Source organism: Helobdella robusta (assembly GCF_000326865.2).
Source record: "Helobdella robusta unplaced genomic scaffold HELROscaffold_53, whole genome shotgun sequence".
NCBI lineage: Eukaryota > Metazoa > Annelida > Clitellata > Rhynchobdellida > Glossiphoniidae > Helobdella > Helobdella robusta.
Genome location: NW_008705278.1, coordinates 1,241,403 through 1,255,491, shown reverse-complemented (window position 1 = coordinate 1,255,491; position 14,089 = coordinate 1,241,403). Strand labels below are relative to the sequence as shown.

The 14,089-nt window shown below is 33.5% G+C and overlaps 2 protein-coding genes across 2 annotated transcripts; one reads left to right on the top strand and one right to left on the bottom strand.

Moving 5' to 3' along the window:
- Window positions 1-133: 133 nt before the first annotated feature.
- HELRODRAFT_179373 (hypothetical protein) lies at window positions 134-4,173 on the bottom strand (the record flags this gene model as incomplete). Its single annotated transcript, XM_009028203.1, has 4 exons — window positions 134-214; window positions 906-1,045; window positions 1,793-1,934; window positions 2,284-4,173. The coding sequence occupies 4 exons, from the start codon at window positions 4,171-4,173 to the stop codon at window positions 134-136; spliced, it is 2,253 nt and encodes a 750-aa protein (XP_009026451.1).
- A 3,750-nt stretch (window positions 4,174-7,923) lies between these two features.
- HELRODRAFT_193547 (hypothetical protein) lies at window positions 7,924-10,364 on the top strand (the record flags this gene model as incomplete). The annotated part of the gene is made up of 7 exons (XM_009028202.1): window positions 7,924-8,067; window positions 8,574-8,804; window positions 8,890-9,024; window positions 9,142-9,285; window positions 9,442-9,757; window positions 9,931-10,031; window positions 10,245-10,364. 7 exons carry the CDS (start codon window positions 7,924-7,926, stop codon window positions 10,362-10,364), a joined length of 1,191 nt encoding a protein of 396 aa, XP_009026450.1.
- Between the last annotated feature and the right edge of the window lie 3,725 nt (window positions 10,365-14,089).

The following is a 14,089-nucleotide window of genomic DNA, read 5'->3' as shown; positions in this document are numbered from 1 at the left end:
TGCCTTCTCAAAACTAAGACAATTTTAAAACAATAAATTAAATAAACCTATGAGTCTATACTGAATATAGGTCGGTCTATCGGTCTATAGGTCGGTCTATCGGTCAACGATTACCTTATTAGATGAATAATACTTAAGCGCTTCGGAATCCATAGTTACCCATCTCTTCTGCCAGTTCGTAAGTTTCGATGTCAGACGAGAGGTCGAGGTTTGTCTGTGTGTGTGTGTGTGTGTGTGTGTGTGTGTGTGTGTTTGGATATGTGTATGTCTGTGTGTGAGTATGTGTATGTATGTAAGTGTGGGTGTGTGTGGATGGATGTGTGTGTTTGTCTATCTGTTTGTATGCAATATGTACATTTATTTTCCGAGCCAGTCTGCTTCGTAATAATGTTGAGTGTCCACTAAACCAGTTTGTATATGTGTGCGTGTGCATGGTGTATGCGTTGTTCGCTTTGTGCATATGTACGTATGCATGTAGGTATTGATGAAAATCACAGTTTGTTCGGCGATTTTCATCAATAATTGCATTTCTGACAGTCTTAATCCAATATGTATGTATGTGTGTATATCATCGTCGTCGTAGTCATCATCATCATCGTAGTCATCATCATCTCACCCAGTTGTAAACTTGTACAGATATCCTTTCTTTTCCGTTACGGCATGCTGGAGAAAAATTGAAGCCAACACACCAATCAATCAATCAATCAATCAATCAATCAATCAATCAATCAATCAATCAATCAATCAATCAATCAATCAATCAATCAATCAATCAATCTATCGATCGATCGACCAACCAACCAACCAGCCAACCAATCAATCAATCAACCAACCAACCAACAAACCAACCAGCCAACCAACCAATCGATCAATTAATCAATCAATCACTCAGAGACTCAACTTACATGTTGAGTTTGAACGATAGGAATGGATTGTATCATGGTGTCCAGAGATGGCCTACTGAACTCCAGTCCATCACCATTACAGTCGTCCTCGTCGTCGTTCAGTTCACCATCGTCTGACAAACCATCTTCACTGGAAAAACCTTGTGTGATGAATGGGTGAATGAATGAACGAGTGAAGGAATGAACGAGTGAGTGAATGATGAATGAATGAATGAATTGATGGATAAAACGTAAATGAGTAAAAGAACGTATGAATGAATGAGTGGATAAACCAAAAAATGAATAGGTGGATGAATTCAAGAATGAGTGGGCGGACAAATGAATGACGAACGAATGAGGGAAAATGGACAAAATAAATGAATGAAAAAACGATATATAGAATAATAGATATATATAAAATATATATATATATATATATATATATATATATATATATATATATATATATATATATATATATATATGGGTCAGTAAATGAATAAATGAACAAATGAAACAAACGGATAGAAAAAATCAATTCAATCACCAACATCATCACCATCACCTACATCACCACCATCATCATCATCATCACCTACATCATCATCATCACCACCTACATCATCATCATCATCATCACCTACACCATCACCACCTACATCATCATCATCATCATCATCACCTACATCATCATCATCTACATCATCATCATCATCATCATCACCTACATCATCATCATCACCACCTACATCATCATCATCATCACCTACATCATCATCATCATCATCATCACCTACATCATCATCATCATCACCTACATCATCATCATCACCACCTACATCATCATCATCATCATCACCTACATCATCATCATCATCACCATCACCTACATCATCATCATCACCCACCAAACTGGTCATCAGTTGTAGGTGACTTGATGGATTTGGTGTGTAGTGACGATGACAACGAAAATGACGATGATGACTGCATTTGTTGGTTCGTGCTTGTATCTACCAGCAATTTGCCTTTTGGTGATGTTGGCGACTTTCCCTAAATAATAATAATAATAATAATAAAATTATAACAATGAAATAATAATAATAAACTAAATAGTAATAGTAATAATAATGAACAGGTCACAAAAATAGAAATGAATACGACAATTGCCTTTCTACTACTACTGCTACTAACAATAATCTTACTACTACTACTTTTACTACTACTACCTACTGCTGCTGCTGCTACTGCTACTACTACCACTACTACTACTACAGCTACTGCTACTACCTACTGCTGCTGCTGCTACTACCACTTCTACTACAGTTAATAATAATAATTATAATAATAATAACAATAACAATAACAATAATAACAATAACAATAATAAACGAAACCACACCCCTTTCTTGAACAGCGGGATTTCAGGACTACTTAACATTACACTGCTACCGACGCTGCCACATCTTTGGTGTTTGGATAATTTATTATTACTATTATTATTGTTATTATTATTATTGTTGTTGTTGTTGTTAGTGGGGTTGTTGGTGTTAAAAAGGTTGACGAAAGGTGTGGCAACGGCCCCCTTTGGTGGGGGGTTCTTTTTTGATGGCTGCATGTTCGTAGCCAATGACGTTGTGAGGTTTTTTATCGATGTTTTTGGAAACGTGTTGTCAGACGAGTTGTTGTTTTTGTTTTCGTCGTCGTCGTTGTTGTTGTTATGTTTTGACTGTTGTTGTTGTTGTTGCTGCTTCTGTTGTTGTTGTTCGAGTTCTAGTTTGGTTTGGATGAACTGCGGAAAGGCTGAGATTCTTTTGAACTTGTCAATCAAAACTTTTTTGACATCATCGTCGTCGCCATCATCATTCGCTCTCTTGCTATCATTATAACCATTTGTATAATCGTCGTTACTATTCACTGCATTAGCAGTAGCGTTCGTTTTGACAGAAGTAGTAGTAGTAGTAGCAGTATTACTTACTGATGTAGTAACAGAAGTAACAGTACCACAAGTAGTACACATGGAGCTAGAAGTATTGGTAGTAGTGGCAGCAGCAGCAGTAATAGTAGTTGAAGTAGTAGTGGTGGTTGCAGTATTTCTGTTATCTGAATCTTTGTTAGAAGAAATTTTATTTTTGAATTCATATTTCCTTCCCTTAACAGCAGTGACTCCAGAGTTGACGATTCCGTCGCTGTCATCATGATCAATGGAATTACTCAATAACGTCCTGTCATCTAGAGATTTTCTCAGATCATTTTTCTTGAAATATTTCAACCTGACGGCCCTGGATGTATTTTTATGCTGTTTGTCGGCGTTTTTGAGGATGTTGTTTGTGTCGCTAGTGTGGTTACTGCTGGTTTCTGAAAAGTTTGAAAGCTTATCTAGGCAATCGTAACTGCCTGTCATTAAAGATGGGATAATTTTGCTCGTTCTGTGGCTGCTGTGGTGACTACTGCGGTGGTTGTTGTGGATGTTGTTGCTGCTAGATGCTTGTTTTGTCGGGCTGGTTGGTTGGATTTGGTAGATGTTTCTTTTATCGTAGGACCACCTCATCGCGTCATTCAGTCTATCAAAATGTGGATAGGTGACAATTTTTGGCGAATTGTTGCTTTTGAAGAAGTACTTTGTAATGTTGTTGCTGTTGCTGTCATGTTTGTTGTTGTTGTTGTTGAGATCTGTGGTGTTTTTAATCTCCGTAGCATCAGTTGGAGGCGAGAGTTTGGAGTAATAAACGATCTTAATGTCATCTTGTTTGCGGTCGGGTAGCATTAACGAAGGGACCTGCTTCTTTTTGGTTGATGGAAAGATTGATGCGCGGTTGATATTTGAGTAGCTGGATGTTGTTACTGTCGTATCTGAAGTTGATGCTGTTGTGGCGTTTGATGCTGCTGCTGCTACTGCTGCTGAACTCGTTGTTCTATTTAATGCAGACCTATTCGTTGAGGCAGATGTTTTAGTTGTGGATATAGGAATGCACGTTTTAATGGCCGACTTATTTGCCTGAAAATGTTGTTCAGTAGCAGCAGTAGCAGTAGTTTTAGTAACAGCAGTGGTAGTAACAGAAGCAGTAGAGGTAGTAGCAGTATTGGCGGTAGAAGTAGCAGCGCTAGTAGTAGTTGTAGTTGTAGTAGAAGTAGTTGTAACGCAAATTTTGCAAGAAGATAAATTTATAGTAGTTGCTGGTCTGTCGGTTGTAATGAAATCATCATTTGATGGTTCTTTCCTTTGCAAAATGGGTTTGTTTTTTTTGTCAGGCAGTGGGGGCGGGACTTTCTGAGATAACCTGTCAGTCATTTTTCCGTTAATTCGGCAGTCGAACTATTGAACTATAGATGTTGGCTAGCATACGAGTTTTTTATAAATTGGAATAAAACTCCTGGCTGGTGTCTTTATGTTATTGTAATGTAAAAAAATTATTGTAGAGATTTAAGTTGGTTCAATTTTTCATATCACCTATCATTTTGTATTTGTGCATTATACATGTTAATATTTGATAAATTTTTGTTATATTTTTCTTAAAATTGGCAAATCATATAAAGCATTATAAATAATATAATAATATATATATAATTATATGTATTGATCTGTTTTAAGAAACAGAATTTTACCAATAGCAAAGTCTTTTCAACGAAACTAACACTCCCAACATCAAACAAGAATGACAGAGTAGCAAACTAAACAAAATGACTAAATTAGTAAATTATTAAAATTAAATGAGTAAATAATTTACACTGTAAATTTTACAGTAAGTTTATTTATTTAATTTATTTAATAATTGTAAATTCAAATTTCAAACAATATTATTGTCAAAAAAAGCATTTTTCATGTTTTAAAAAATTAGAATGTTTTTGGGTTAAATAATTTAATTTTTCTTCCTAATTTCATTTTGAGCAGATGTTTAAAAACTGAAATTAGAGTCAATAATAACGAAACAAAGAGACCAACCAAAAGACAATTTTACGAAACCTTTCAATTCAACTTAATTGTCTTCCGGGTAGCTTGGAATTCCCCAGGCTGACATTAAAAGAGTCGTGCTATTTGGCTTATTGGCTTATTAGCTTACTTACGAAATTGCATGGGTTTCAACAAACAGCTAAAACATTAGTAAATACAGTTCGCAGCATATCATAATGACTAAATCAACATGTATTATTCTTCGAGAATTATTGAATATTTTTTTGTTTGAAAATCTGATTTTTTTCAAATTTAATTTTCCGTCATTTTTCATTTTTGAATGATATCAAATAAAAGCAACTGTCGTGATTTTCTTTCCTTACTCAAATCTCGAAATTGTTTGTAGATATGTACGATTAAATGTTTGTTTGCGCTTCAGAAAACTTTGTAATTACTTTTTTATTTCGTTTTTAATTAATTCGTTCCTTCATTTGGTTCATTCGTTTGGTTCATTCAGTTTGATTCATTGGTTAGTTGATTGATTATTTGATTAGTCGATTGGTTGGTTGATTAGCTTATCGAATGAATGATTGAATGTTTGGTTGGTTGGTTGATTGATTGATTGACTGATTAATTAATTAATTAATTAATTTTATCAACAATTTAAAAATTTCATCAATAATTAAAAAAAATTTCAAATTGATTTCATTGCTATATCGATAATGATTTTTGTAACCTGACTGATTAAAAAGCATCAAAGAGAGTTAAAATAGGATGGAGAATTTGTTATATTGGGATATTCGTTTAAAAAGCGAGCAAAATTTTAATATAAAAGCGCTTATAAATTTATGCATATTGGCTCAGCTTGGCTTGGCTCTGCTTGGAATCGGATGTTAAGCAAGGTGTGGTCTCAAACTATTTTGAATTCTCCCCAAAAAATTTGAACTGCGTGCGTACGTATATAGCAATGGCTACTGTTGTTTTTTATAATGAATTTATCAAATATATAAATATAGCGAGCAAAATATTAACATAAAGGCGCTTATAAATCTATGCATATTGGCTCAGCTTGGCTTGGCTTGGAATTGGATGTTAAGCAAGGTGTGGTCTCAAACAATTTTGAATTCTCCCCGAAAAATTTGAACTGCGTGCTTACATATATAGCACTGATTATTGTTGTTTTTATAATGAATTTTTATTATATATATATAAAGTGACTGGAATTCATGTATACAAATAATTAAATTATATTATATTAGATTATATGTTTATATGGAAAGCAATATAGCAGATTCAACCAGCCAACCAGAAAGTTTCGAAGGCGTTCGTTCAATGACTTCAATTTAGTACGGTTAGCATTGTGGTTAAGACTGTATAATAGTGCAGTATATACATTAAACAAGTTTTTTACAGATGCGAATGATTGAAATGATGAGAATGTATGGTTGAAACGAGTATAAATAGAGGAGCTGACAACATGAAAATCAGATCAGCATTCTGCTTCGCCTGAAGCAGTCTGTCTGATCTCAATTATTTTATTTTTAAAATTTTTTTATTTTTGTTTATTTTATTATATAGAGTTATATAGAGTTATATAGTGTTATATAGAGTTATATAGAGTTTGCATGTTGGTAGGTGGTTTGAATGTTTGTAGGTGGTATTTTTTTAATTTTAGGTGGGTTCTTTAACGGTTGCTCATACATACATACATACATACATCATGTTTGTTTGTGTGGTAGTATTTTATGTTCTGTTTTAATCCTTTTTCTATATATATATATAAACTGATATATGTAACATTATAACAGGAAGAAGTTGATGGTGACGTCATTATGACTAATAATAATGATTATATCAATACTTCCGGTGTTACTATTCAAATTTCAACGTTTGTTTGGCCAAAGATTACAAATAATGATAAAACTCATCAGCAGGTATTTAAATTATTTTGCTGCCATTTTGGTTCTAGCCACAAGTCTACTGCACGTTACCTGTCTGGTTAGTTTTGAAGTTTTGTCGATTGCTTATACACTGCACGTAAGATTTTTATTCATTTTATTTTAAAATGCACATTACAACAACATTTCGTCTAGACTTTCAACAACTACACTTTTCATTTTTTTCCAAATTATTAAGATGAGAAATTAGAGTTATTTGATCAAATGTGACGTTGAAAACCTATCAGGCTCAAAAAACCACAAAAAGGCTTGAAATCAGGTCAAAAAGTAATGCAAAACTTGAAAATGAGTAAGAAAATGAGTCAGATTTTGAAACTTTAAGGCTCAATATCTCGGAAACTACTGGTCAGAGATGGAACGACTTTTTTTTTTGGCAAAGAACCTTTAATGAAAAGAATGAAAAGTGAGGAGACGAACATTTTCAGCGTCGAAATCGGTCAAGGTTCATTTCCGCTCCAATTTTTTTTTCATCTCGTGGTATTCATCTATTTATACTGTCATCTATCGAATGAAAATTTAAAAAAATCAAAAGCAAACCTTTTAATTTTTTAACAATTTATTTAACAGAAAAAAAATTATTTCATTAAAAAAAATAAAACCAGTTTTAAAAAATAACTATTTAATTGTCAATAAATGGATATTCTTTGACTAATAAAAGTTTTGTTAAGCGCTACAACATTAAACGCTCATTAAGTAAACAAAAACAACACCTCCTAATTTTACTAATTGATAAATCAAAATAAGTTTCGGGAAAAATTTATTTAAATATTTAGTTTTGTAATTTTTTTTTGTTTAAAAATCTTATTTTAAAAAAGTTCACTTCATAAGTTTAGATGACAAAATTGATGGTGAAATATTTCTCAAATTTTGGGCTTTTTTGTTTACAGTTTGTCATAAATAATATAGCGCTACATTGACAAAAAAATACTTTCAGGTTCACATCTTTAAAATTCTAAATTAAATTTAAATATTTTATTAAATTGTATTATTTTTTAAGGATGAAAACATTTTAATCTATCATTTAAATTAATTAAATAATAAATTTGAACTTTTTGATTCAAACTTTAAAAACAGTTTTCATTCATTCGATAGATGTCAGTGAAGAGAGATAAATGCCGTAAGCTAAAAAAAAATTGGTGGTAGGTTTTGGCCAAAATGAACCTTGACCGATTTCAACGCTGGACCCCTCAAAATGTACGTCTCTTCGCCTTTTAATTTCTTCCTTAAAGCTTCTTTGCCCGAAAAAAAAGTCGTTCCAATTCTGATCGGTAGTTTCCGAGATATTGGGCCTCAAAGTTTCCAAAATCTGACTCACACTTTTCCACCTGTTTATCATGTTTTTTCAAAATTTTCACGGGTTTTTCGAGGTTGCTGATCGCCTTCTGGGTCCATGTTGATTACCGAACTAATAAAAGTGATGATGATGCTGGTGGTGGTGATCATGATGATGATAATGTAGAAGATTTATATGTGTAAAGTTGTTATACGTACATAAATGTATGTATGTATGTATGAATTTACTGCATTTATTCATCCATCAACATTTAATTTACTTCTTAACTTTATTTAGATTTTTTTCATTTTTATAGTTTCAAATGATGAATGGCATTTCTTCGAAAAATGATGGCTTCCAATCATTTGAAGTGCGTCATCAAACAAATTAATTACCTTTTTTAAAATTATTGTTATTATTATTATTAGCATTATTATCATCATCAGCCTTATCATTATCACTTTCTAACCAGGCGGAATATACCAAATATACCATGTACTCTCTCCAGCTCATCATCTCGCCGCTGGTAGTCATGATCATTTTCAATACCCTCACATCATTATCTCTAGTGTTTAGCTACAGCCATTCTCGCCGTTACAATCGCAGTTTTATTATCACTACATTCATACAATTGTAACCATAATAACAACAACAATAATAATAATAATCACGTGACAATCACGTGGTGCATCACGAGGTATATTACGTCATCGTACGTCATAATATTTGCCGCGGTAATTGTGATGTTGGTGTTGCTAGATGCATTCGTAAACGGATGCCACTACGATTACATGAATGAAGTTTGTGGATTGATGGATGAAAAAACGATTGAATGGATGAATGAAGAAATGAGTGAATGAACGAATAAATTAATGACACCAAAAGTCACGACAGAGAAAAGATGGAATGTTAAGGAAAAAATCTTTCAACAAGTGGTTACTCTACAACATGCTACCGAAGCGAGTGGCTCGGCACTACTTCAACATCTTCAGAAGCGGCAACAACTTGAAATTAACTGAGGTACGTACTCCTCTATTTGGAGATTTCTGGAGGAATAAAAATAAGAGAACGAACGAATGAATGAACGAACGAACGAATGAGTGAATGATAATATTCCAAAAAATTCTCATTTCCAAGGATCTGTATAGCGAGGACTGCAGCAGGGCGTGTGTCCTATTTGCAACAGTTTTCAATTTCTTTGACACATTTTACGTTGAAGACTTCAAAGAGGGCATTGAATGTCTGAGAGTTCTCAATGAAATCATTTGTGATTTTGATGAAGTTTGTGTTTAAATTAGTGTATTAGTGCGTTTGTGCGTGCGTGTGTGTGTCTGTAATATATGATATCTTATAAGCTATAATGTTACATACTTCAAAATGTCTTGTTTGTTAGTAATCGATTTTGAGATTAGTTCGATATTACGAATTCTTTATCAGTTGATTATCGAGAACAAAAGGTTCCAGAAGTACATCGAGAAGATTAAAACAACTGGCTCAACGTATATGGCTGTTTCCGATTTGAGAAGAAATGATGACGACGACGATGATGATGACGATGATGGTGATGTTAAAAGTTCGAAAGGCTCAGATAACAACAACATCAACAACAATATTAATAACAACAATAATAATAATAATAACGACGGTGACGATGATGATTATGTGTTGGTTATGGCTGAATTCGCCTGCTCAATTTTGCAGAGGTTGCAAGACTTCAACAAACATTCCTTCAATAACTCCCAAATGAGGATAGGTTGGTTGATTGCCGTGTATCTAATAATATCAACAATTAATACTTTTACGAGCGTAATGACAACGAGATGTTAATTAATTAATTAATTAATTAATTAATTAATTAAATCAATTAATAAATTAATTACAATTTGATACTTCTTACTGCATGAATGAGTCTTGGCCCGGTGGTAGCGGGGGTCATAGGGATGAGTCGCCCCCAGTTCGACGTCTGGGGAAATACCGTGAATGTGGCAAGTCGTATGGAAAGCTGTGGAGTGGCCGGCCGTTTTTGGGTACTCGTCTCTCTGTAGTTTTCCTCTTTCCACTACGCAGTTTCAACACCTTGGGAAACTTTCAAAGTTTTTTCAAACCGTTCGCCTGTCATGAGTCGTTCACCGTCAAAATCATCATCATCACCATCATCATCACCACCGACATCATCACGATCATCATCATCACCACCACTACTACCATCATCATCATCATCACCATCACGAACATTCCAGATGACCGGGGAAGTGTACAACATCCTTTCACGTCACAACTACAATCTGACCTGCCGTGGAAACATCGAGGTCAAGGGGAAAGGTCAAATAATGACCTACTTACTGGATAACCGAACGTGATGATGAGGATGACGGTGATGAGGGTGATGGGGTGGGGTGGGTGACTGCAGACTGTAACGATTCAAATGAATGTTCGGCACATAAAGAAGTATTTCAATTAAATGATGCTATTTGGTGCAATGGTAACTCGAAACCGACTCCTTCAAACATTCAATGCTATTTTTCGGGAATGTAGCACTGGGGTAGGATTACCGGGGAGTATTTTAATAAAAGATGGTTAAAGAGTAACAAGATGCGAGTTTTGTGAAATAAAATTTCAACTAACATTGTTGAAAATGTGTTATATTTGTTATTCGTGTCCTTTTATTACCGTTCATTTGACTTGCTCGGCTTATCGTCTCACTTATGAAATTGCATGGGTCCTAACGAACAAGCTACATGATATATTTACTTGTTTTTTAGTAACTAACATTCAAGATTTTGAATGTTAGTTCCTATTCTAAAAACCAGTCCAAAACTATTCTTAAACGTTTTAAGAATAGGGGCAGTATTTGCTATTTTTTCGGCATTTAACCACTGATTTCCATCGTAAAGTAGGATATATTTACTTGTCTTATTGTGTTTAAAACAATATAATTAAATCGAATCATGTATTTTAAGAATATTTTTGCAAATTTAAATATAAAAACTGCATTTTATCATGTGAAATACAGTGGCTTACACTTGAGCCAGAGGTCGGTTTACTGGGATTGAACTATAGCTACTCCTTTTTTCTTATTCGATCACGTTAAGCTTGGGTGGTTCTTTTAACGAAATAAACCTAAACAGTGTAAATAATTTCCGATAGTTACTGTAGCAAGTACCTTCATTATGTTCAGTAAATGTTTTACACTCTGGTACTCATGATGGGGAGTCGACTGCACATGAACAGGGGGAAAATAGTTGCTGAAATATCAATTTTGAATGATTTACGGTTTATTTTGTAAAAGAATTAATATAAGCATAACGAAATCGAATATTTTTAATTTTAAATTAGTTTATTTAATACTAATAAGTAGTAATTGCCAATTATATATATCAGTGCTGGTTTTCTAATGATATTAGTAGTAGATTTTAAATAATGGTACAGTTTCAAGATATATTCGTTGGTTGTTTGATCGATTGATTGGTTGTTTGGTCAATTCGTTTGAATCAGCAGTTGATTGGCTGGTTAATTAATAGTACAGTATCCTATTAGTATCACAAAATGGAATAAATTAATTTCATCAACAATTTTAAAAATTCCAAAAATTGATTTCAGTGCGATTTCGATGATGATGATTGTGACCTGACTGATAAAAAAAACATCTAAAAAAACTATTAAAATAGGATGGGTAATTTGTTATGAAATCGTTGGAGGAAATGACGTCATCCTAGCGGCAGTTATTCAACAGCCCGCTAGTGAGTTAGCCTGCTTGAAGGTTATATTCGATTCCTGTCAGGCAAATTTCACCAAACATTACGTGCCCACAAAACTAAATACAGAAATATATAAATAGATATATATGGTTATTAAGTAAGGAGTGGTCTCAAATTATTTTGATAGCTCCCATAGAAATTCAATAATGAATAAATATACAGAAAGTAACGATAATTTATAATTTATATGTTTTTATAAGAGGCATTATACATAGAAGATCAGGCCAGCCAATCAGAGAGCTTCTATGGCGTTACCTGCTTGGAGTCAATTTAGCTTGGTTAGCAATGTTGTTAAGAATGTATAGTGGTGTATTACATACATGAAATAAGCTTTTCACTGATGTGAATGGTTGAAGTGATGAGGATGTATGGCTCAAACGAGTATAAAAAGGAGCTGAAAAAGCGTTGAAATCAGATCAGGCATTTCTGCCTCGCTCGAGTCGGAGTGCCTGATCTCATTTTTTTATATTTATTTTTTTTAATTTATTTATTTTAATTTTATTTTATTATATAGAGTTATATAGAGTTTGCATGTCTGTGGTTTGTATGATGTATTTTTTTATATTTTAGGTGGGTTCTTTAGCGGTTGCTCATACATACATACATACATCATGTTTGTTTGTGTGGTAGTATTTTATGTTCTGTTTTACTCCTTTTTCTCTTTCTTCATGAGTCTTGAGTTAAGTTAATGAAGCATAGGTAGGTGAGGTAAAAATTAATTTATTATATAGGTAGGCTAGGGCATAAGGTAATTTAGTTACATAGGTAGGTTAGGGACTCCTATTCTTTTACTCTACTTGGTGGTGTGATTTTTGTTTTGTGTTTTTTTTTGTTTTGTTTCACTTCATACATTCAGCAGGTACGCGGTGGTTCCTGGTGGTTAGTGGGATTTTTATTGATTGAATGTGGTAGTATGCATGGTTATATAGAGTTATATAGAGTTATATAGAGTTATATAGAGTTATATAGAGTTATATAGAGTTATATAGAGTTATATAGAGTTATATAGAGTTATATAGAGTTATATAGAGTTATATAGAGTTATATAGAGTTATATAGAGTTATATAGAGTTATATAGAGTTATATAGAGTTATATAGAGTTATATAGAGTTATATAGAGTTATATAGAGTTATATAGAGTTATATAGAGTTATATAGAGTTATATAGAGTTATATAGATACCTTTCTTTGAGGTTCTTTTCTTTGCCGACCGGTCGGCTTCTTTGCGTTTCTCTATTTTCATTTAAATTAAATAAATAAGATTTTTCCATTCATTTAGGTTCATTCAGGTTCATTCATTCAGGTTGAAGCTTCCATAGGAGTTCATCGGGGAAGATCAGAATGGTTGTGATGTCACGCTACGTTCATTCATTCAGGGGCAAAAAATGCACGCCTGGCTGGGGTTCGTTTTACGGTTTCTTTGCGGTTCTTTTTGCCAGTTGGCTGGCTTTTCCGGCTGGCGGGTTTCACCGCGGCTCGTTTCTCTATTTTCATTTAAATTAATTAAATAACATTTTTCCATTTCATTCAGGTTGAAGCTTCCAGAGGAGTCCATCATGGAGGATGTCAGGCTGCGTTCATTCATTCAGTGGCAAAGAACACACGCCTGGCCGGGATACGTTTTATTCTTTTTTCTCTGTTTTTCTCTGTAATTTAACATTAAGTAAGAATGCTCACACGCACACGCTTACACACACAAATACATTAAGTAACTATATAGGTAGGTTAGATAGGCATAATTTTAATTGTAGGTAGGATAGATAAACAGCATCCAACACTAATGTAGTTGAATAGGTAGGCGCGTAAGTTTATCGCTTCTTTTTTTCTTGCACCAACATTACATGCATCAGCGTATTACACACACACACACAAATACATACATAAACACATATGTTAGTATTTGAGCGTAATTTTATTTTCATTACACATTCTAATTTATTATTACTAAGGTTGAGAGTAATTTAATTTTATAGGTAATTAAGGGCAATCTTGTAATGTAAATTAAAACGCTGTAAGTGTATCGATAGGTAGGCTAATATAAGTTTTACATTATTATTATTATGTTGGAGCCCAAGGCATTACGTAGGTGGTGGGGTGGGCGCCAATTGGCTAAATGAATTGGGCTCTTGAGTTTTGTAATTTTAGGTAAGCTAGGACCGTAATGTAATGAATAGGTAAGTTAAGGCTACGTTGTAACACATACTCATTAATAGATTTAGGGTTTAAGTTTTATATTATTATTACTAAGTTGGAGCCCAAGGCATTACGTAGGTGGTGGGGTGGGTGCCGATTGGCTAAATGAATTGGGCTCTTGAGTTTTGTAATT